The 26344-nt window shown below is 36.8% G+C and overlaps 1 protein-coding gene and 1 long non-coding RNA gene across 11 annotated transcripts; one reads left to right on the forward strand and one right to left on the reverse strand.

The window, feature by feature from the left end:
• The first annotated feature begins 1764 nt into the window (after nt 1-1764).
• Nucleotides 1765-13879, forward strand: LOC110460728 (peroxisomal sarcosine oxidase-like). Of its 10 annotated transcripts, none has more exons than XM_021513819.1 (11): nt 1778-2105; nt 2195-2314; nt 6356-6433; nt 8273-8450; nt 9048-9199; nt 9550-9766; nt 10558-10740; nt 11668-11814; nt 12562-12711; nt 12839-12914; nt 13571-13879. In XM_021513819.1, exons 2-11 carry the CDS (start codon nt 2289-2291, stop codon nt 13690-13692), a joined length of 1329 nt encoding a protein of 442 aa, XP_021369494.1. In that variant the 5' UTR covers nt 1778-2105; nt 2195-2288; the 3' UTR covers nt 13693-13879. The 10 variants fall into 10 exon arrangements, with proteins under 10 accessions (XP_021369498.1, XP_021369494.1, XP_021369493.1 ...); XM_021513818.1 differs by having other exon boundaries at nt 1779-2105; nt 2215-2314; XM_021513823.1 differs by lacking the exon at nt 11668-11814 and having other exon boundaries at nt 1765-2105; nt 2215-2314.
• A 2200-nt stretch (nt 13880-16079) lies between these two features.
• LOC110460749 lies at nt 16080-23662 on the reverse strand. Its single transcript, XR_002464055.1, has 4 exons — nt 23641-23662; nt 20715-20864; nt 19828-19903; nt 16080-19433 (listed from the first exon to the last, which is right to left on the reverse strand). It is a non-coding gene; the product is annotated as an uncharacterized LOC110460749 (long non-coding RNA).
• Between the last annotated feature and the right edge of the window lie 2682 nt (nt 23663-26344).

Raw genomic sequence — 26344 nt, forward strand, 5'->3', positions numbered from 1 at the left:
ATTTACACACGATCACGCCCCAAGCAGTGACATCCCAGATTCGCCTGCTTATTAACATTACAGGAGACATCAATTCTCTACTCTAGATCCCATGTTTCAGTACGAGGTTCTACTCTGTATTCATGTGTCCTCTTGACTCATAAACTATTTAGGTGTCTACTTGGAAACTTCAAACCACTTTGAAGATAGCAGTGATATCGACAGAGCGGAATATTTAATACAGGTGTCTTCTTTAATATAGTATAACTTGTAACATTAAATCGCAAAATAATCAAGCCGAGTCTCATACAAACTCCCTATAAAAACCTGGAATACTGCACAGTCCTCTCCTCAGGACAGTTTATTGTCTACTATTGTTGAAGACAAGTATATTATGTCTTAGAAGGTACACTCTTTAATGATACAGTTTTCCACGTCAGTGCATACACGATTAATTATTTCTTTGAACTCCTATTGATACTATTGCTAATCAATTGAACTAATTGTCACTCAACAACTTATGAATCTTGGATAACAAATTTGACAGAGCAAAACAAGTGTAAATTGTTCTTGATATTCGCTGTTCGTAGAGAGTTGTTCCCGATATTTTGTGTGATACTCACTTTAAAGACTTAAAGAAAGGAAACATTAACATCACGTTCGTCGATGTAGAAAACAAATCAAGACTATAACGCTTTTTTTGTTTTATATATCAAGGACTCATCAGTGAATCTTCAGGTCGAAATGGTGCAAATACATATCGAATGTGTTCCGAAGAATGTGGTATTATACAACTTAAGAGAAGGATGCCTTTAACACCATGGTTGGCGTCAATTAAAATTTTATACTTAAACTATTGTTCCATGTAAATCGTGCCTTAATGATTCCAGCAACAGGCTACGACACAGACACGTCACGAATCATGAATAGAATGTGCTCCGAAGAATGTGGTATTATACAATTTAAGAGAAGGATGCCTTTAAAACCCATTGTTGGCGTCAATTAAAATTTTATGCTTAAACTATTGGCCCATGTAAACCGTGCCGTAATGATTCCAGCAACAGGCTACGACAGACAGGTCACGAATCAGGAATATAATGTGTTCCGAAGAATGTGGTATTATACAATTTAAGAGAAGGATGCCTTTAAAAACCCATTATTGGCGTCAATTAAAATTTTATACTTAAACTATTGTTCCATGTAAATTGTGCCTTAAGGATTCCAGCAACAGGCTGCGACACAGACTGTTGCAGATGAACGAATTGACACACCTGTTGGGTATGACGATACTTATCTTGATTACTAGTTTATATTTGTAATTATAATATACAACGAAACTTATAAGAAAACTCATACACATACCATTGTCAATTCCTGCTTAGTCGTAATGACACTTGTTTAACGTAGGTTCAAACATTATGATTTCATTGAGAAATGCATCCTTGTCATTACAGGATAGTCAGACAGACACTGCAAATATATTGTCATATCATTGAGTTAGTGAGTAATATATACAAGCGTAAATTGGCATAGCTATTATACACTATCGGTCTAGATCTTTAGACGGCTTGTTATAACATGTTCGTATACAGTATATTTTAAGTGGATACCTACGATGGCCGATAGCAGCCGACACAAAACAACTACAATATAAGACATTTGTGTACATGTACACTTTTTAAAAACTGTACATGTACACAATACAACTACAAGTGCTATTAACATTCCTTAACGGTTCGGGTCAACTTGATATTGTGTAGAAACCAAAATGGAGAAAGTAGTGATTACATCAATTCAGAAAGTCTTTTTCTTGCAAAACACAGTTTTATAAGCAAAAATATTTTAGTTCGCTCACAGGTAATACAGACGCCGATTGGTGCATACATCATGCAGAAAACCACTCGTGTGTAACCATCGGAATGCACTGTGCACACTAGATTATTACAACGGTAGTGTGAGACATTTACTTATATTGGCTCACTCCGTTGCAAACCAACCGTAAACAGAGTCGACCCGATCCATATCATGGCGGAGGGTTTTATGTCCTGGACGTGGTGAGGGCCGATGTAGTCAGGTCCGTCTTCAACGCCCGTAGGACGGCTCAGTTGACATTTTTATCTAAACAGGTAATTACAACAAATCGTCGTAAACTTCCACTTTTATTGTTACAAGTTCTTTTCCTTTAGGATAGATCCTACATAACAGTGACTTGTAGCTACGTATTGTGGGTTACAGTTCCCACTACACCACAGTCGGGGAACTCACTACGGACAGAACAGGAGTAACCAGGATGACTTAAGCCGCTAATAATGAGGACGGATGCATGTGATGACAAGTATGTATCGGATAGAGACGGTATTATTTTCATTTCAACAAATTTTATTGACAAAGATGATACAAGTCAATTGGATGGAACGGATTGGACGGTATTATTAAATGAGATGATAACTTTCCTTTCTCATTCGGAGCACCTTGGGCATTATTGTTATTGCATGTATCATTCCTAAGATCAATATATATATATATAATCCAACCTTCAAAATTAACAACATACTTCCCCCCTAAAGCGAAATGTACGGAATGTTACATGTTTTATCTATTATATGTGATGTTTTGCTTCCATAGTTCTACAGTATCGATACAATAAAATGTATTGTTTGGTTTGTTTTTGTATTACATGACCAAGTCAGTACATAATGTATCAATAATGATATAATTATTGGAAAGTCCTTTTTACTAGGCGAACAAGGGTTATTGGCCTTAACCGAGATAGGAACTCGTTCAAAACACCCAGGTTATTAACATTTTAATAGTATTTTAAAGCAAATATATATTTCAGACACAAAACATTTACGATAAGTAGTTCATATTTTAAATCTTCGGTTCAACGCAAACTAGTGTATATGACACATTGTGTTTATTACTTGGACCAGATGATATAGAACATATAGATGATATAGATGACATATGAAACACAAGTTAAGAGTGAAGACAGTTTCATGATTCGTGACCTGTCCGGGCCTTAGTTGCGATTTAGGTCGATATATGCTATACGACAAAGCTTTTGTAAAAGTGACGATGACCTTAACCATAGAGCAAGCGACCTGAAATAAACATAACAATGTGTGGTAGTTTTAAGGGGAGAACAAACACCATGACGAAAACATAAAACGTCATATCATAAGAAGGAGAGAATACGACGAGAAGGTATGTCTACTCGCTTGTAAGCTTACAATGTCGTGTTTCACTCGATAGGTAGTATCAAATATCCCGTAAAGGTCAATGATTTACTGTAAGTATATATATATAAGCTTGGCATAATATGTTATCCACCAATCTAACTCCAATGAATGCGCTCCCAATATGTGGGGTCATGGGAGTGGTTTCTTGTTGGCACTTTTGATTATATCGTTTAAACCCCGCACAATTTCATTTTATTCCAAGTAGGATCGAGGAGAAAGGATCGCCATCTTCTTTATTCACCTCTCTGCCTTTCCATGTTGGTGGCGTCTCCTTTATCACCCGTGTTCATATCACCGTGGCTATCTGTACGCCATCATTAAATATTCATCAAGTTTCAGAACAACTAACCAGTCTTTGCGTCAAACGTGTAATCATTAGTATGGATGTCGAATCGATTTGACAATAATTTATTCAAGCGTGAGTTTTCATGAATGTCGATAAGCGAATATTACATTTGTACTTAACAGCTGTGTCTATATTTTTACCTAGGACATCGGTGTCGGCGTTTAAATGTGTTATAAGCATACTGAAATTAATTATAATGTATAAGGGAACTGATTGTGGTAAAAAAGTATGTTATTTAAACAGATCAAATGTAAATTATAAAAACCCTTTTTTACACAGCCAATAAGAGTTTCTATGTGACGTTTCGATGACTTTTACGGTATGTGAACACTGTCACTTTAAGCAGATGAAATTTTCTAAAAATATTTTTTCATAGTCCATGCTTACCAACTTAATGAAAATTTAGAAAGATCAAACGTGACTATAATAGTTAAGGTGACAGTGTACTGAATCAACAAACTAAATGTTAGAATAGCTTTTAGTTTTGTGTATTGATTGTTAACAATAAGAACGTAGTCCAGACTCTGTATCACTTTCTCATACCCTTTCTAAACACCTAGTCTTACTATCCTTGTAATGTTTCAAATGTCTTCATGTAAATCACTACCTTTCTGAACACCTAGTCTTATTATCCTTGTAATGTTTTAAATTTGTCTTCATGTAAATCTCTACCTTTCTGAACACCTAGTCTTACTATACTTGTAATGTTTCAAATGTCTTCATGTAAATCACTATCTTTCTGAACACCTAGTCTTACTATACTTGTAATGTTTCAAATGTCTTCATGTAAATCACTATCTTTCTGAACACATAGTCTTGCTATCCTTGTAATGTTTCAAATGTCTTGATGTAAATCACTACCTTTCTGAACACCTATTCTTATTATCCTTGTAATGTTTCAAAGGTCTTCATGTAAATCACTACCTTTCTGAGCACCCAGTCTTACAATCCTTGTAATGTTTCAAATGTCTTGATGTAAATCACTACCTTTCTGAACACCTAGTCTTATTATCCTTGTAATGTTTTAAATTTGTCTTCATGTAAATCACTTCTATTCTGAACACCTAGTCTTACTATCCTTGTCATGTTTTAAATTTGTCTTCATGTAAATAACTACTATTCTGAACACCTAGTCTTCCTATCCTTGTAATGTTTTAAATTTGTCTTCATGTAAATAACTACTATTCTGAACACCTAGTCTTACTATCCTTGTAATGTTTTAAATTTGTCTTCATGTAAATCACTTCTATTCTGAACACCTAGTCTTACTATCCTTGTAATTTTTTAAAGGTCTTCATGTAAATTAAACCTTTCTGAACACCTAGTCTTACTATCCTTGTAATGTTTCAAATGTCTTCATGTAAATCACTATCTTTCTGAACACATAGTCTTGCTATCCTTGTAATGTTTCAAATGTCTTCATGTAAATCACTATCTTTCTGAACACATAGTCTTTCTTTCCTTGTAATGTTTCAAATGTCTTCATGAAAATCACTACCTTTCTGAACACCTAGCCTTACTATCCTTGTAATGTTTCAAAGGTCTTCATGAAAATCACTACCTTTCTGAACACCTAGCCTTACTATCCTTGTAATGTTTCAAAGGTCTTCATGTAAATTACTACCTTTCTGAACACCTAGTCTTACTTTCCTTGTAATGTTTTAAATTTGTCTTCATGTAAATCACTACTATTCTGAACACCTAGTCTTTACTATCCTTGTAATTTTTTAAAGGTCTTCATGTAAATCAAACCTTTCTGAACACCTAGTCTTACTATCATTGTAATGTTTCAAAGGTCTTCATGTAAATCACTACCTTTCTGCACACCTAGTCTTACTATCCTTGTAATGTTTCAAAGGTCTTCATGTAAATTATTCCGTGCTATTAATTTGTAACCCATGGCTTCAGTGACTCTTCGGTATTCTGTTGTTTTATTTAATTACCTAATGTCTCCAGTAATTGTATAAAAACTTCGACGTGTTTTATTTCCAAACTCAAAAATATTTGCATGCTTTTTGTAGAAATTGTAAATTTGCCAATATTGGTGATAGTAGCCTTTTCTAGAACTCACACAACCAAATCATTTACTATATGTTATTACTAAGCTTTTGAGCTAATAGCTGATACTTGACGTTCAACACTAGTGACAACTGTCTAGATTCATAGAAACATACCAGAGAAAAGCTTCAAAAGGCATGTTAGCGGGTTTAATGGCATATAAGAGTGCTACTGGCGTCTGATTTTGACAATTGGAAGTTTACAAGCCAAACCAGTGAAGTGGGACGGAACTTCCCCTGACTTTTGACCCCATATTAATCCGTCATCACATATTAAGATCTACCAAAATTTTACAAGTTAGATATCTGTACATTTCGTTCAATGCAAACCATGTCAACAAGGACCCATTTTGATTACTCAGAAGGCACTGTATTTAGTCCTTTAACACATCCGGATTTTGAGAACATCACTTGAGGAAAGGAATCATATCAGTAAAATCCTGATCTTGTTCTTTTTGGGTAATCCAGTTTCATAAATACAAGGGAGTAAAATAAAGTAATAAATTATCATTAAAACGCAAACCAATAACTGAGTTTACGAATGAAAAACACCCGCTGCATACATACAGTCGATTTTTTTTTTTTTAAAACAAGATCACAAAACGCTCTAAAATCTTGAACAGATGACACATTTCAAAGCTGGTAAAACTATTGGCCATTTAAAACAGTTATTGATATACCGTGTCTCATTGTAAACACCCAAACTAATAAGATTTAAACAATCATCACAGCAACGACAGGGAAAATGATGACTGGTTTCTACCTAAGGACAAGCTGGTGCCGGGAATTGGCTGTCGGATATATTTAACGTAAGGTATTGTAGTAGCTCCTTTGAAATGAGACATTAAGTTGTGGGGAAAAACGACAAAACACGAAAGCGTCAACAAAACTGTAGAAAAAACCAAGGTGTTTCGGAAGGGTAAGCGTCTGCTCTTTCGTCGACGATACTGGCCATGTAAATCTAGTTCAAATCCTAATAATATCACTTCCTCAGAGCGAAAGCCGCGTTAGTGACGAAATAATGCTCACTTCAGAACACAATCAAAACATGGACCTTCATATCACACAAAAATATATAACAATTCTCAAATGAGATCATGATTATGACCATAGAATTTGTCAAAAGTGTTCACCAACTAGCATCTCGCGAAACACTTTGTATCAAAGTGTCCGTCAGCAGCCTATATATATAACGGAAAGCATGATATTCAGAGTACGGTCTTTAGTACCGAATGAACTACGACAAGTATACATCGTAATTTGGGGCAACAGTGATCATCCGGAGAATGTAGGCTTCATGGTGGTTGATCCAAGTTTACAATAGCTAGTTTCCGCATGTAAACGGGTGACAGGGATTTTCGGGAGCTGTAGCAAAAATAACTAGATAAATAGATACATGTAAAATGCAAAATTAGACTAACACAATGCGTATCAAGGCACCTTATATCTTGATTAGAATACAACGAAGACAACAAGCAAAAACACTTATTTTATATAACATAAAAACATTTATGCAGTATGATTTATATATACCTCAATGAGGAATACAACTGAGGTTGTACAACGCACAAAAAAGAAGATAATTCAACCATATCAGGACTAGGAAGTACATGTCAGAAATCAGATCATAATACTCGTTCATATGTCATCGAAGGGTACTGAAGCTGCCGCAGGTTTTGCTCAAATTCGTGATCCGCGTGGTGGTAATATTGTATAATGGGAAGTATTCTGTACTATATACAATAACGTTTTCATTGTTTTTCAATTTCCCTTTTCAATACCAAATGAAACTCTTTCAGCGCTCACTGACGAAAAATATTGCCTTCCCTTAATTTGCCGTATCCTTTGTCGAAGAGAAAGAAATAATTTCCCTGCACAACCCTTAGTTTAATCGGTATTCGTGTTACTGCATTAATTCAGAATGAACATTAACCTATCTAAAATGTCTTTACATGACTGCGTTTATTCTGCCATCTTAATCACGGTTGAATTATTAACATACTGTTTGTTGGGATATATATACAGGGAAAACTCGTTTAAATATGAGTTAAATCACACACTCAAGAGCTGTTGCGGGGGACAATACCAACTAAATTGTGAGGTAGGCTATTTACTATTGAATATTACCCAACCGTTCATAACAAAGCGACAAATTCCTTCGAATACGGTTAACTTAAATTCCGAAATTTTATTCAGTCGTTACGGTATGTTAAGGCAATAAAATATGCTTCCTCAACGCCTGTAAAATAGAGTAGGTTAGTGGTAGGTACTCAAGCGTTTTGAAGACAATGAATATCTAGAAGTATAGAACGTTTTTAGCAGACGACAATATCGGCGAAGGGTACAAAAAGCAGTGTAGACGTAGAAAACAAACAAGTCCGCCATCAAGTATCATAATTTACTAAGCAGAAAAAGGATGATGCAATGAAGAGTTTATTTTATATCGACAAGAAGAAGGTAGCCACATTAACCATTTTCTTATCCACTATGCTATAATAAGAAGTTAGCATTAAGAAATTATCTAGTACATGTTTATTTCGTATACGGAAAGATAGACCATTGGCGTATCCAGTAATCACACATCTGTGGATTATTTGTTATGTATCAATCGTTATCTGTATAAAACACTCGTCTATTTACTTGTACAGTTCAAAGTTAACGAACGATAACGGGGCGTTCTTAAACAGCAGGAACAAAGACGACTCTATTCACGTCATGACGGAGGACTTAGTGTACGACGTCATAATTGTTGGCGCCGGGATAGTGGGATCGTACACCGCCTACCACGCCAAAAGGACGGGCAAGTCGACGCTTCTACTTGAACAGGTCATTTCATGTGCTGCACATTTCACTTTTATTGAAAGGGACATTTTGCTTTGCTCTTTTCAGTCATTCATTGGCTCTCATTACTCCAAAAGCCTAATTTGTAATCGTATTTTGCCACATACATGTATTATTGTATTAGCTCAAACGTCAAGGTCACTGCTATCATAAATATAGTTTGTCATTTCCCTATGAGTCTCTTTTATGATCTCCAATAGCATGATTGATTCGCGTTTGCTTACAAAAGTCACTTTTGCGTTAAGTAAAAAAACAACACTTGTAGAGCATCACTGACAATTATGTCATTGTATATGTGAATAAGTACTTATTTTGTAGGGTTTAGCTTCTCTTTTAACTCTGGTACCGTGTGTTATTTATGTGAATACTCTGGTTCTAAGGCAAACCTTGTAGTTCATCTAACAGGAGTATTTTGATCAATTTCACTTTATCTATTTCAACCGAGTGGAATTCGTGTATTATTTTTGATCGGCACAAAAAATAAAAAGGCAACTACATTTTCGGAAATCAAACATCAATTTGTCCATACAGGTATGACAGCAGTTACATTGTACCACTCACTGTTGAGTCTATTGTTTACAGTTCCCACTGCCCCACAGTCGGGGGAGTTCCCACGGACAATCTCGAACGATTCGGAGTGCATATGGAGACCTTGAATATTATACGCAGATGATGACCAAGGCGTTCCGAATGTGGAATGAACTTGAAGACCAGTCTCGCCAGACACTATTCAGGTGATCATCTTATTAAACAAAGCCTCTTCTTTGTCATTACGACCTAGCATCAACCCATTCAACAAGCCTACGTCTGTTCTTATCAAGCATCTAATAAGTTTACGCTTCAAGTCTCACACTACGAACGACCTCTCATTATTCTGCTCAGCAAGAGTGACTATATTCTTTTTGTTAAATAGTGGTAAAATAGTTCGTGTGATTTGTAGAATTTGCATTTATCTAGTGAAACGTCATTAAATTTTCCTACTATATACACCAAAATATGTCTTCAATAGCCACAGCCCTGAAGAGTTTCAGTTAAGTTCAAGACGTGATATGAATTGTAAATAATTATTCAAGTTGAATTTTAGACAGACTGGCTTGCTATGCATTGGTCAAAAGGGGACGAAATATCTAGATAAGACAACCGATTGCCTCCGCAAAAACAAAACTCCCTTCCGAAGGTTAGATTACGAAGAGTTCAATAAAGCTTTTCCCATGCTCTCCTATCCTTCGGAAGTAGGTGGCGCTGTCGTCGATTACAGTGCGGGACTTTTACTGGCCGGAAGGGCTCTTACCGCTGTACAAGTAAGGCTTAACAGTTACTTTGCATTTTAAGCATGATGCTGTTTAAATAATTTTCCAGTCAATATACATTAACGAGGGAGTGTTTACCATAATGCATGAAAATGTGTATTTTTAAGAAGGTCAACGAATCCATGAATACTTTAGCATGGTATTAGTAGATGGCGAGATGTTTTTTTTTATTTTATTTTTTATTTTTCTACGGCGACAAAAAAAGAATAAAACAAATCATTTCATTCTTATAGAATGTTTACAGAAATGATTTTGACACCAACATTCACTATGTAAAACAGTTGCCCCATGTTTGGAAATTGATATCAGGTACTGTAGTGTATAGAGGGAAAACTGTCGTGATATAAATAATTCTGTTGAGGAGAGGACGCTCAAGACTACTCAAATATTATTCTGAATTCTTCATCAATTCCATTTCTCGCTTAATGGCACTAAGTATTGTGGGATGATATTAGGACATTTGCTCGAATGAGCAACAAGCAGAGGCTCCGATAACACGTTTTTAATTCGTTGCAAACGAGGCAGGCTCGTATTCTGATCACTAGGGGACATTCGCCAAATTTGTACAGGATTGTCTTTTGGAAAAAAAAGGAAAATGTATAGATAGGGTTTTTGGTCATGAAACAAACCCAGTTCGTTCTGAAAACAGGAAATGTAAAAGATATCTTAGTTTTGTATTAGGGATAATGTTTGGATAGCCATGCAGTTACTATGTGTTTAATTGGACCATAGTTATATATGTTAAACAAGAAGCCCAATGAGTATTGTTTATTGCAATGCAGAACCAGTACCTGAAGTTGGGGGGATTGCTGCATGATGGAGAGAAAATGACAGAGATAATTCCAGGAGAGGTGATCAAGGTGAAGACTGAGGCGAGGTTGTACCAGGCAAAGGCTGTGGTGTTGTGTGTGGGACCGTGGGCCAAGAAAGTACTCACCAAGCTAGGACTAGATGTCCCTCTGCAGGTACGCCATGTCATATATATCTGTGCAGTTCAGTTTCTTTATTTCCGAGAGCTCTTTTTACTCACAGGTTAAATGTCAAACAATTACATAATGCAGTACATGTACAAGAGATTGCTATACAAAATTAAATTAATTAAGTTGAGAGTGAGCTTACAAAGTATATAAGTAGCTTCCTTATCAGACATTGATTTCACTACGTACAGTTATGTGATCGCACAACGCATCACATTTACCGTACGCACATTTATATATACATCGTGCGCAGATCTGTGGGATTTAACAATCGATCAACCTGTTGTGCGATAAAACACTCACATATGTGCAAAATGGTCAGATCGGTTTGTCAATGTTACGGAATGAAAACCGCCAGTAAGGCTCGAGTGCAATCATGCACATCGTATACGTATTTAATTTCCGTTTGGTATGTTTTAAACGGGTTTTTTTATTCTTCAAAGCATGCTGCACAATATAACAGTGACTGTATAACTGTTAATAATTGGACTGTATAATCAGCTACAGTACTAGCACATGTACACGTACGTAGTGAATTGCATGGAGTTTATCGCCGATGAGAATTCATCGAGGATTTGACATTTATCATAACACTACTGGAATACACCTGATAGCTAACAGGTATATGGCAAAAGGTAAGACTGCTCGGTTTACATTTTATCTGCGTGTACAGTACGTATGTGTGTATGACCGTATATCAATAATGTGTGAATTACAAAGCACACGCTGTTCCAGGGTAGTATCTGCAGTAGAGTGTAACTATAGTGTGTATCGTATTTTTCCATACTCTGCATGACACCAACCATGATGTTATCTGTCAAATAACTTAAATCTCCATTCTTTATGTACCAAAACTTAACAAATATGTAGGTTTTTTTTATCTTGCTTACTGACTTAATGATGTTACGGTTTCAGACACAGAAAATTAAGGTGTGCTACTGGAAAGAGAAAACACCAGGCACTTTCAGTTCGCGACATTTCCCAGTATTTTCACAACTAAAAGCCATTGGTCCACATCTTGTATACGGCGTCCCGTGTGACGAGTATCCTGATTTGGTCAAGGTGAGATATGGACAGATCAACTCAGAGGCCTACTAATGATGTCATACATGGGTAACCCACTTGTCCTGTGATATAGTAATGCTATACTGTAACATGGTTTACTGACATGACTAGGATGATTATAACATGAGAATGTGTCATATGACTATGGCAGCATCCTATTACCTGTTCGTTGATTTATCATGACACCACTTCCAGTGGGTAGAAGCTTTTTGCCACTACTGAATGAAAACTGTGTTGTTATCATTACGTCTGAGGTCACTCATCTTAAGGTTTTACTGATTTGTATGCTTATGCTAATGTTTAAGCATATTCCTTGTACCGACTGGTAGCAGAAGGCTAACTATAGAATAATTATCTTATAGTCAATCTGCGGCTCCAATATTGCTTACTGGATATCTGATTTACTGTTATATTATCTGTGTTTTTAATTTATTATGAGTAATTCGATAAATGATAGATTGCCTTGAAAGTTGACAAATTTCACAGTCGGCATTGGCGCTATGTTCTTTGTGACTTATCATTCTTTGGTGATAAGTCACAAAGATGGAAGTGCTAGGAAGCTGCTCATAATATCTTATGTGTCTTTTCTGTATTTAGACAATACTCAAAACGATGGTCCGTTTATCATTACCTATATATACATGTTACAACATACGTATACCAGGTATGTCTAGGACATGTAAAGCTAGGTATAAATTGCTGTTCAGCTTACGTATTATTATACAGTATGTATATATCTGGCAGGTATGTCTACACTACGGCCCAACTGTGGATCCGGACTATCGGGATACAGCTAACGATCGCTGGGTGGAGGACGCCCTACAAAAATACGTAAAGGAACACATCCCCGGCCTTGAACCCTATCCTGTGATTACAGAGTCGTGTATATACACGGTAAACACACTTAAACATACATAAAAACACAGAATCTGAGATTTCATCGGTCTTCAAAGTGATAAAACTTATTGAAACCTTTTTTAAGGAAGGATTCTGTTTATCCAATACTTATGTTCATTTTCAGAATACCCCGGACGAAGACTTCGTGCTGGACCGTCACCCCTTTTATAACAATATCATCATAGGTGCTGGGTTTTCCGGTATGTTGATTGTATTTTGACTTGAATTATGTAATGTTATCTATTTACGCATATTAAGACATCAATTGTTCGAACAAAAACCAACGTGAAAAGTGAAAAAAACAACACATAGGGAGATATTAGCTAGGTGGCATATGACTAGTAGTTAGCGCCTGATAAGGCAGCTCCTGCGAATTCCTCAAATTTGTATTGATTAATGTATATGCTAATTGTATTGATTGTAAAAAGTTAATATTTATGTACTGTAAAGCGCTTTAGAGAGGCTTAGTTTAGCTAGATAGGGCGCTATATCAAATGTTGTATATTATTATTAGTAGTAGTAGTACAGGACTGTGCATGACAAGCACTTCTAATGAGCATATGTTAAATATATTTGAACTGTCATACATGTATCAATGAATTTGATCTGCTTAAAAGAGGATATACATTTAGGGATAGTTGTGAAAAATACAAAAGTATGCGCCAAAATAGCACACTGCTACTGTGCAAGATGATGTAGTAAAGTTAAATGAGATGTGACATTTGATATGATGAGTAAGGTTTATTGTGTGAGGTAGAGCATATCAGTTTAGTAGTCTATCTTATTCGAATCTACAGGATAATTCAGATTTATGTGGAGCAAACGTCATTGATAATTCTCCGTTGCAATCTTTTAGGTCATGGTTTCAAGCTTGCTCCAGTGGTTGGAGAGATCCTAGCGACAATGGCGGCTGGGAAGACTCCCGAACAAGATATGACCTACTTCTGCTTAAATCGTTTCAAAAAATCACATTTATAATGTTAACGATATTTAAGGCAAACGTACAATTATGTTATAAAAAATCAAATTATTCTATTTCATTTTCTATAAATCGTTGATAAATTTTAGAATTCTGTGGTAGATATTAGCCTTGGCTGAACAGATTTTATTATTATTTATTATTGATATTGACGGTTCGGATTATTGATAAAAACAGTTTATGAGATTTTGTCTTACAGTTATTTGTTCCTATAGACGTTACCATGGCCTCATTGAATACTATTGTTATACATATTGCTGATTGGTACGTGAAAAACATAAATCTATTCATACAATGTACGAATGGATTTGTGATATCACTGCCCTGTAACTTTCTCATTGTTTCCATGGGGATCGTACAATGTATTTCAAATATGTAGTCAAGATGTCTATTTCTTTGCAAGATGTTTCGCCGCTGACAACTTAACAAAAAAAACAAATCAGACCAGAATGAATTAAATTTAGGATTTGAGGAAAATCTGTACTTATTAACTCTTAACCACTCAAAAAGCAATATATATGGTTTAATAAATAATAACCTTAGCAGGGTTTTGAGACGATAGAATATCTTGCTTATGCTTATTTACTTATTTCGTTTTCTTGAATATTGTAGAAATTAATGGTTATACGTTGGCAATTCGTGAATAACCCATTGGAGTATAACCAATTAGACACTACATGTAAAACGAGGTAACTAGAGTTACTCAAAACCCACCGCAATGGTATATGCCAGATATATGTTGTCTCTCTTTGTTCGTTTGCCAATTGTCCTTACGTCAAACTCTCTGGTTCGCATACACAACAATATATAATAAGCTTCAAATACCAATAGACAAATGCCCTACTGAATATACAATAACAGCCATATTTCCATGTTATTCCGGTTCTAACAATAACGGATATAACAAGTCTCCATTCCAATTTTGTTACTGTTGATAACGCTACTGGACACCAACTTAAATTTTCATAATAACATTTCATTCATAATTCATAAATTAGCCCTATGATTTCTTACCGCATTCTTGGTTTTTCGGGCTGCTCGATTATCTTGTTTTTCAAGGTTAAGCGTATTATAGACGAAGCTTTAAACTGTTTTCTCTTTAATCATACTGGAAAAGAGTTTCCGATGGATAATTAGATTTACATCAATTTTCTGGAAAAAGCTTGCTTGCTTTGCTTTGGTGAAAACCTCGTTGAAACAGCAGAAAATATTTGGTCTATGTGAGATAACGTAGAGGGACAGATACCTCAAGCAGGATTAAAGTCAAGTATCGACGTTGTCGACTTCATTCTGCGTGAATTTGTTTTCTCTGTGCGTATTAACAGTTTACCAGCAATATAGTATTCTGTTCTAAAAGACGTTAAAATATCCAGACAAAACTTAAATACTTAAAAGTACTAATTGTAATTGGGGCCATAAATGATGTCCTCCAAACACCCCCGCAACTATGTTCGCAGTGCCAAAATACACACACATACCAAATTTGAGCAAACTCGACCAATATTTAATCACGACCAATCGAGGCCGTGGCGGCCATCTTTGTTTACCGATCGGAAATTGAAAGGTCATTTGCACATTCCGTTACCATGATGAGCACTTGTGTAAAGTTTCATTAATGTGTCGGAAACCTTTAACGGCGGAATAATAATAATCATTATAATAAGAAGAAATGGAGTAAAACCAATATGTTCCCCATTTCATTTGAGGGGACATAATTAACAGCTTAAGAAATAAGGGCGTTGGAGAGTTAAACCCTTCAAAATATTCGGGACCACAAACTTTTACTCTAAAATATTTAAGCAATCATGTGGTATGATTCAATCTATACCATTTTTTACGGAGGCGTTAATAACGCCTGCCGTCCTGAGATCACCTATCGGACGTGACGTCAGTAATTTCTTTCTAGCGGAAATACGGAATTTGCGATCCCTGGTGGTAACTTCTGTTACTGAAAATGCTAGGTAGACAACTTTGTATCACTTCGTTCATATAATATATGCAAGAAATACAAATATCATATAATTCAAATATTCTGGTAATGTTGTTAACATTTCAGTTTACGCTGTTTTTTTAACTTTAAAATCTTTATGAACATTCATCAAATTATAAAAAGAAATACTGTTGGAAGGGAGACAACTTCGAGATAATAGTTACGGATGAGGACATCCGTTTTAACTTCAAGGAAACATCCTCACAACAGCCAAGCACAAATAAATTATCACTTTTTTATCGGAAATGTTATTATGTATAATATGAACATGTGTATCATTTGATTATGTTCGAAGATTGGACTTTAAATCTTCTGTTGTAAACGACGCGCAACAATCTGTTGGCTGTCGCGCACTTGTTTTCTCCATTCCGCAATAATGTATAATAATGTGTTTGGATCAGAGTGGGAATCAGACTGGTGGGGGGAGCTGGGGTTATAGTCAGCCTTCCTGGCGACAGTTCCAGTTGAAAATTATCAGAAGTTCCAGTGTTTGATAAGCGGGTAACTTTGATGGTTAGTAATTCTTAGTTTAGAAATAAGTACTTGCTCTTGAATGATATCAATAATCGTGTTGGCATCTATAATTGATTTATTTCAAATTTCTACTTTTACATTTCATTATTTTCCATGTCCAAATTTCTGACTAACGTCTCCTTGAGGGCTTACAGTACTTTGATTTTTTTTTTAACAGTTCTCTCAAAAGTGGAAAACAGCTGGTTGCCAGAAGCAAAAACATACAACCATATTTAAAATGAATAAATAAAAAATCTCCGCCAGGAACTTTATAAAATGGACGTTGCAAAACATTGAAAAAGATTATCAAGAACCTAATAATTTCCGGTGGAAAAAAAAAAACATTTCTCTGTAACCATCAAATCAATACGGGTTCTTCAAAGAGACATTGTTCTTTACATTCTGTAAATATCCAAAGCATCATTTCGGAAGAAGACAATATTTTCAATTCACACGACTAAGTGTGTAATACACATGTGGCTAAAATGATCAAGATAGTAAATGGATCGATCGACAAGGTAAAACCCACAAAGGAGAATAAAACTGTTTGAGGTTTGTTTAGTGTAATATTATGTCCTGGACGACAATGATTTATGAGATGTAATGCGAATTTATTGTACGCCGTAAACAATAGAAGGTTATTTGTTTTCTATCTTACTCTAATCCACAAGTTGTTTCCGATTGATCTGTTTCTTATATAAGAAAAACTTAATCGATGACGTCTGCTAACACTTTATTGTGTCGTAGTTCAACGCTTACTCTAGTGGTAAGGGAGACCCTGCCGACAATAGCAACTGGAAGGATTCCCATACAAGACACGACCTATTTCCGGTTAAATTGCGTTCAAACCTCGTCGATTTATATTTATTAAAGTATAAAGTTAGTTGTTTTGTGGCTTATTCAATGTTAATATTGACAGTTTTTATTAACAATATAACTGGTATATAACCGTTCCTACAGATCGTTGTAATGGACAGTTTTATCTTCACGGTATTGCTCATGTAATTATTGCTAATTCGTGTGTACTACTGTTGTACTTATTTGTATAATCAGTTTTTTCATAATATATATGTACAGTTTTGTTATTGCTTCTAGTGCGATTGTTAATTAGAACGTTCCTATCATAACTGTACCGTTGTTTCAGTGTCGTTATTTGAAAACATTGAACAACTAGACTTTTTAGCCACCAACACTGTTTGTAATAGGCTTTGATTGAGTTAGACAAACATGGTCAATATGCCTATTTCTGTTTAATATTTTCCGTTGACAACATTCAACAAAATATAAAGCCGATCAAATTGAACTGAATGTTAGAGTTTAAAGAGATAGGTGTTGGTTTGAGAGTGTACCAGTATCGTTCACTTACAGTAGTGCTATATAGGTTAACACGATTAATATGTGGTTTGTTTGTAGGTTTTCCCCCTAAAAGTTTTGTAATAACAAGATTCTAGTTAAACATTGGACATATTCACGAATGTTCCCTTGGATCCGTTGTTCGATTAGATTCTACAATGTACAATTAGATATCTAGAAGTACTTAACTCCCCACCGAATTGATGAGGGGTTTTCAACCGGTTACTTTGTCTGGTTTTAGCAGCTATTGTCCAACGTGTTAAACTTGGATGTTATGGCTGTCTATAAGTGTACAACGTATCTCTTGTCCGACAGCTCAATCAAATCCTGGGGTAACAATAGGCAAAAGTTCAAATGAATATATAATGTGGTGTTGGAAATTAAGCAAAATAGATTTGTTTCGTTTTGGCTTTATTTTCTTCCTGTCTACAATTTCAGCTAATAGTTTTAATAATTAATTGAGAAACCCATCATTAATGTTATCGGATCCCATTTTAAAATCAACATTTAATGATTTCCCAAAATTAGCCATTTAGATAATGGACAATCAAGATATCAAGGGGGCTATACAGAGATCGCCAACGTCTTGTTCCTGTAGAATGTTTCTTCTAGAGAATTATATATGCAAAGCAGAAACAGTAGTATTATCAGATAATTACATATGCCACTCAAGGAAGGAAAACTGAAAAGGGTTAAATGACATTGTCTTTCTCGAAAACAAATTACACTTTCATTTGCATATCGCGTCTGTGTTTTTACAAATTTAAGTCTATGGCGGTAAATCATTTACTGTTAAATCTTGATAAACCCTTGTTCCACGTACCAAAGAATGTATTTTAATAGCAACAACAGGTGAACACTAAATATCCGATCGGTATTTGAGATTAAAAATATCTGATCAACGAAATGGCAATGTTTTCATGGGTCCTAGAAATATTTCAAGTATAGCAAATATATTTTCCACTTTTCCACAAGAAGAAAAACATTAATATACATTTCGGCAAAACTTTAGTCATACCGATAAAAATAGATAGTTACATGTATCTCACCTTGGATATAAAAATATAACATAGTATAAATACAAAAATTCATCCGTGGAGTTAATACATGTCGTTGTTTCACGGGAGTACGATTTTGGCTGTCAGATAAGTATATTGTTAAATAGGAACGAGCATACTGAGTATAGCTAAAGCAATACATGTCCCCTACCGGACGCCGCTAGCTATTGCACTGTAACGATTTATAAAAATGGTGTCCTTTGGTGTCTAATTTGGATGTTATGGTCCTTTGTAATTGTGTGAAGTTTGATCAAAATAAGTAAAAAAGTAACGGTGACCTTGACCTTGACCCAACAACCCTGAAACTCAAACTTTTCCGAGATATTATGGCCTTTTGTAATTGTATGAAGTTTAATTAAAACCCCTCAGGGAATGAAGCCGCTAGAGCGCTGACAAGGGTTTTCTAAAAATAGTAACGGCGACCTTGACCTTAACCTAACACCCATGCAATTCGAACTTGTCCGCGATATTATGGTCCTTTGTATTTGTTTGAAGTTCCATTTCAATTCCTCAATGAATGAAGCCGCTAGAGCGCTGACAAACATTGGTGTTACGTACGGACGTACACAGACGGATGTACACAGACGGACAGAGAGGAAAACTATAGCCCCCCCCCCCCGGTTCCACCGGTAGGGGACTAATAAATTATAAGACAGAAGTTAACCTTTATTTAATTGAACTATCCCACCTAAAATTTATGTTTATAACTTTGACGATTTGTTGAATCGGTCGATCCTAAAAGGCGACATATCATAAGAAGGTGTTTTGTCCATGACAAGTTCACACAATAACTTTCCAACCACCGGAGCCAGCTTGAATCCATGTCCTGCAATCAACAGAAAAAAACCTTCAGACATTGACATAGTTGATGTAGGGCAGTATGGAATTATCGATGTTTCAAGCAAGTAGTAGACAATTTCATACATCTAGCCTCTGTGACAGGTTGACGCAAGACCCACATATGATTGCACCTATGCAATTTGATAATGGATAATTTGGTAAACGAATCACAGCATTAAACAGTATATGTCGTCCTTCTAGGACCTATTGGTGATGCTTGGGGCCAAAATGTTAGACATTTCAAATTCGGCCTTAACTACTGATTAAACAGAAGAACACGTTAACTCCAGTTTCAACAAGGCTCAATTACAGGTTTCTTAGAAGCAGATTTCCTTAAGGCCTCTACAAGTCTACTATTATTTTGAGATAGAGCTACTTACCAGAGAATCCAGCACCGATGACGACATTGTTCCATGCGGGGTGTCTATCAAGCACGTATCCGTGGTCTGGCGTCACCTGTGGACCGGACATTAATCAGAGCAGGGGATTAGTCACGTGCTATATGTTCGAAATTAACTTTCAAATTGACGTAGCGTCAAGTCACGATATGATCAGGAGAGACTGTTTACCGAATTTAAATTCTAAATTCATAATTATTAACTTCGAATTTTGTAAACACTATACTATACACTGAAATCAATTTAACATAACTCATAGAAATATATGTTAGGCCTGTGAACATCATGTAGAGTACATGTGTTCGCCTACAGCAAGAAAACAACATTGTACTAAATGAAACCATGTATACATAGCAAAGTGTGCCGATGCTTAAAACAACAAATTATATAATTGAATGTATCGTGGATTGTTATCTCCCAACCAGTAAGCGTTTAAGTATAAGGGAGAAGAATCTGTTTCGCTCACTAAGAAGTGGAAACTAGAGGGTCGATTACAACATAGGGCTCTGGCCCTATCCTCTTGGGGAGGAGGGTACACGGCTATGGATATCCGGTTTTTTTTTTTATACTATAGAGAACTATTACTCGATAAAAACGGTGTAAGGAAGCATCTATTAAAATAGCAGTATATACAATAAAACCAAAGACGTAAACAAATTAGTGGCAACAACGTTTTTCCGACGCTTACTTTTTGTCAAAAAGGGAAAGGCACCTATCCAGATTAGTTATTTATAACGTTAGATTTACGTTCTGTTGGCTTCAACACATAATTTATTGCTTACCAACTAGATGAGTATTTCTCAGGTTTCTATCCTCATCTCTGTCACTAGGAGGAGGTAAATTGGTAAGTGCGCATGACATGTACGTACCGTATACATACAATATTCTGTAATAGCAGGACTCGGCTCTAACAGAGGGAAATTCTTCTCTACACATGCTTTCGTCTTCTCCAGGACCCAAGATGAGTCCACGTCATCTCGTCTGTCGGGATCAGCTTCAACGCCGACGTGGCAACAGAACTAAGGATACGAATACAATCAGCGTCACACAATGTTTCTTCGAGGTCATTCAAACGAAAAAGATGGCATACTTATGTATTTTGACCTTTCAGAAAGACTCTCTCAAATGGCCATTTTCCTTTACTATCAAACATATAATATCAAATGTAACGCGAACGCTCGTAATTGTCACAACTACATTGTACATGGACATACTATGTAAACACTTATTTTATTACAACTATGGTAATAGTTCTTAGCATTACAGTGTTATCAGCTTAGTTATCCATCGATATTATTAGAAATGAACACAGTCCCCTGATACTGGACGTTTGTTGACCAATAGTATGTTTTTATACTGAACACACTGTGAATTCCAAACTTGCTTTTATGCCCCCATTTCACTAGGCTACGACAGGCGGCGTCGGTGTCGGTTAGCCACCATCCGACAGCATCCGACAGGAACGTAGATTGACCGAATATCAACCAAGCACTGGCCGAAGGGTGACGTCGAGAAACCCCAACTGACGCAGAGTGACCGAGAGAACATTTTCTGACCCCGGCAAATTTTGAGCATGCATAAAAATCGGCTGCGACAGGCCAAGATAGCATTTTGACCGAGTACTAACCCTCATCAACCGAACTTCACCGCAAGGTGACGTAAGTCTAACCGAATAGCAACCCCCATCGACCTAACACAAACCCTGAGAAACCCTGCCTGTCCGAGTGTTTTATCAGACTCGGTCAACAGTGCGTTTCTCTGCGTTGGTGTTACGTCACAGTCGGTTGCTCTGAGTCGACATTCGGTCACATTCAGTCAGCAAACAATGTCAGGGACCGTCATGCACTGCCTGGCGGGGTTAGACATGGGTCGCCATTCGGTCATGCTGCGTCAGCCTGCGCCAGTGTTACGTCAATATTCGGTCAGCTTGGGTTGTAGTTTGGTCAATGTCGGTTGCTATAAATACGGGTGCGCCACATACGATTGGCTAGTGATACATTTGTTTTCCAACGCATCATGCCACCAAAGAAATCAAGAAAAACGTTAAGACAGGCAATAAAGAAGACGAAGGGCAAAGCCGTGATGCAGCCCGGAGACACTCCAACAGGAGACGACGAGCACCAGGTAGAGGTCCAGCCAGTTGTTGAATGTGTGGGCCAGGTGATAACCATCATTGGGCAAGGGAAGCATCCAAGAGGTCGTGGTCGTGGTGGAGGGAGCAGAGGGTGTGGACGTGGCAATAAAGATATTGTAGCCGAGGCCATGGAGGAGGCAGACGTTGGTGCTGAGAAGGAGGACGAGTGTTTTAATGGTGCAACTTCTTCAGAAGATGACACGGAGGTTCCAGCCCAGAAGAAAAAGAAGACCGAAGAGGTGGTGCTCACTCCCGAACAAGAGCAAGCCGTCTGTGACTGGCTCCGAGAGTTCCCACAAGTCTGGAACACGCGCCATGAAAGCTACAGGAAGACACCTGAGAAGGACCTCTTGTGGGAAGAGCAGGGCCAGAAGATGGGGTTGACGGGCAGCCATCTCAAACAATGGTACAGGAGCACTAGGTCCAAGTTTGGTCCTCCTCTGGAACTGCAGGGCCACCTCTTTCCATTCATCGGGGGTGACGGGGCACTGGACCTCCTCTTCTGCAAATTCATCGATGATGGCCTGACAGACATCTGGCAGAAAGCTGGCGATGGTGTGTCTGGACACTCTGAAGCTGTACTGCAAACTTGGGTAGTTGTCCCCAGTAGCCAGGTGCCGGAGTACCACAGCCAACTTCAGCCCTGGTTCCAGAGGTCGTCTGAACTTGGTGTCCTTCTTCTGGAGGCGAGGCGTCAGCCGGTTGAGCAGGAATTGGAACATGTCTGGAGGCATGCGCAGGTAGTTAGTAAACGACTGTACATCCTCGTTCCGGAGCTTGACCATAAGGTTGTTGTACTGGCCGGCTGAGACTCGCTCATCTTCTGTTAACCAGGTCCTCACCCAGAACCGCTTCTTGCTATATCTTCTTCGGGACCTTTGCCTCCTTCTTTCCTGCAGGACCTCGGCCTGGGCACGAACGTAGGCATGATGCTGAACAATCAGATCAGCCTGGAAAAGTCCTAGTACTTGCTCATTCATACTGTCCCTGGACTGGACTAGATTGGACCACCCTAGGCCTGAAATCACACTATTTTAAATCAACGAAGATCGCAGCCATCAACATGTCTGACACTCTGTGACCCTCCATGGCGTAACATCGACGCAACTGCGTCGCACACTAACCCACATCGACGTATTTCTGTCCTATGTGCATCCAAGTGCATCGCAACTCTGACACTCATCATCGCACCACCAACGCAGCTATTGCCGCACACCGACCGACATCGGCCCATTTTGACCGAATACTGACGTAACTCTGACCGATATGAATCGTAGATGTGCCATTTGTGTTCGAAAATGTTCGAAAATGCTCGAACAGTTTTGCGACAGCCCAACATTTACTGACCGACCCTGATTGACACTGACGCAACGCAAGTGAAATGGGGGCATAATACTTATGTATTTCAAATTTTCAAAAAAAACGCTCTCCAACTGCCGTTTTTTATTTCTAATACAAACATATGACATTAAATTTAACTGTTACTTTCACAAAGTAAACAATACTTTTCAGACACTGCTATCAGGATATTTCCACCTCGAGCGAAGATTCTGTAGCATTCTTACGCGTCGGTTGGGATTATGATGAATGACCTTACATCGCTCACACGATGTCGCGCAGTAACAGGTTACATAATGTATTATGATCAGTTAGGTATGTACCTTGAACAGCCCCGGGTACTCCGCGATAAATGCAAACATCATCCAGTGGCATAAAAACTTTAATATGCAGCGACATATTGTATGCCTGTTTTATTTACTATATTAATAACTCATGATAGGGATACCATTGTTTATGTGTTGTAAAGCGCCTAAAAGTAATTTTACAATGTGTATAGGGGGCTTTACACATGTTGTAGATTGTTATTTATTATCATGACATTAATACAACGTAAATCATACTCAATTGGTTTCAATTGAACCAATACCGACATAATCTATTATAGAGCAAATAATCATATGGACAAAAAACATAGGCAGATCATATGAACCTATTTATTTGTGTGCAGTCGTGTCTAATCTATAATATCGTGTAGACAGGACGGACACAGCATACATGTACAAGTGCTCTATTTAAGATTTACATATACATGCATGTGTGTGTATACAACACAATGTGGTTAATATATATATGTATTTCATACATACTATCTCCTATCAAGGCACGTTATCCGTGCTTCCACATATATGTTTAAAACAACAACTGGCTGACATGCTCGAGAATAAGTAAATGAAATATAATCAAGACATCTCCAAAAGCTAAAAAGCTTACAACGATGTATATTACAGCGAAAGATACAGCGAAAAAGGAAGGTAGGATGATAAGATAAATTAGATGACGTTATCGATAAACGAATTCTGTATTTCTCGTATGTTAAAACGATATCTTACTTACCTGCTCAATAAGTAGCGTACGCTTTCCATGTTTGGCTAAATGATAGGCCGTGGAGCATCCCTCTATTCCAGCCCCTACGACGATAGTATCGTACACCTGTTCCATCAGGAAGCGGTCGGGTGGTATGTTGATACAGAGTTCGCCCTCCACAACGTACACTATTGTTTATGCACAAGGTCAGTAACGGTAGCCACTGTAAACGACAACACACAGGTAAACACGTTGATTTGTCGTTGGAGCTTGTAAAGATAACAAAAATTTATCACATGACAGCGTAACGATAACCTTGACCGGCTTTTAAGTAGGTATTTGATAATCTAAACACTAGCTGCTTTGCATTGGTCATATGCAGATGAACTACATTGATGAAACAGCAGACAGACATTTCGTTCCAAAGTTATAATGACAGAGAGCTCAGGGACAAATGTCAAATCTTGAATAATTGTCGCCTTTGTTGTATGAAGTTTGCGGTTATGGTTTTTACTCGGGTATATTTACAGTTAAACCGCGATACGATATCCTGCTCTAAAGGTTCCTAACATAACAAGACTATACACAAAACTATTTAACAAAGGAAGACGTGCGTTATCCAGACACATACCATCCTGAAATAATCGGGGGGTAAAATACAAACACTACAATGTATTCTTATACAGTTCCTTAGCAATGGAAAAAATGCGGCATCTGAAAGGAAAGGAATATGTTTGCAAATCACAAAAACAAAAGTACAGAAAACGCTTGTAAATCTTACCAAAAAACGTTTCAACACAATGGAAAAGATTATTAAAAAATACAATGGGAAGAAATCGGAAAAGAAATCAATAACTTAGTTAGCATCCATACCGGTTTGTCAGATGAAGATCAGCAGTGCAAAACATATGTACAGCTTGAGTACGTTTGACATTGTTCATTACATTCTGTTAATTTCCAACACATTACTGCTGAAGAGGACAGCATTTCTTTAATATTCCAAAGGATTTACACTTTTTATTTAAAATCTGCTGCTCTTAGGTATGTCCATCATGCCATTCCTTTAACTTATTTTATCTTTTTGTGACAATGTATATAACGCTATATTATCTAATGGTTTTCACCATTTTAACTCTCTCTCAATGTCAAGCTCGAACCTCCCTTTCATTTTTGGAAATTTCATTATAGTATCGCTTTTGTCAATAAAGTGTAATCTTCTTTGTCGTATTTAAAGTCTGAATAGAAAATAGAAAATGAATAGTAAAATAGAATAATTTCCTGAAAATGTTACAATGTAAATTTATAAATTTCTAAAAATGAAAACATATTGCTCAAAAGAATATTCTAAAGAATAAATACCTGGAATCTATCAAAAAGTACCAAAACTTTCTTGAAATGAGGAGAAACCTGTCAGTTATCTTTTATAATCTGACTTATTTGATGAGGTGTTCCGTTTGGGATACCTGGAAGGCTAAACTTCCTAGTGAATATGACCCAACTATATTGGCCCGATTTTCCTCGTGCTGAAGAAATCTACTGTTTTACTTGAAAATTAAGTCCGATTACCTATAAAACAAATGTTGATGAAATATTACAGAAATACAGTATCACAAAGAAGCCGTGCACTCATCTTTGAAAGCTTTTGTTCGTACCATAGCTTCACCTCACAATGAAAACACTGAAATGCAAAATAATAACGACAACAAAATGAAGAATTGAAATATAAAAAGAACAGCATAGCAAAAGGAAGACATATTGTATCTTTTTATATTAACATTAAACTTGGCAGAGTTCCTTTAAGATAACTGTACGTAATATGATATATGCTAATTACAGCTAGAAATAGTTTTAAGAGGGAGGTAACTCGTGCATACCTACTACTTAAGTCAAATTTTGCAGCGTTTCTGAACAAATAAGGAATGTGATAATTGCAGTATGTCACCTCCCAGTGGATCGATAACGTTTTCCAGGTTGATATTTTTACAGAACAGTTGACAAAAA

Source organism: Mizuhopecten yessoensis, unplaced genomic scaffold, assembly GCF_002113885.1.
Source record: "Mizuhopecten yessoensis strain PY_sf001 unplaced genomic scaffold, ASM211388v2 scaffold10477, whole genome shotgun sequence".
Classification (NCBI taxonomy): domain Eukaryota; kingdom Metazoa; phylum Mollusca; class Bivalvia; order Pectinida; family Pectinidae; genus Mizuhopecten; species Mizuhopecten yessoensis.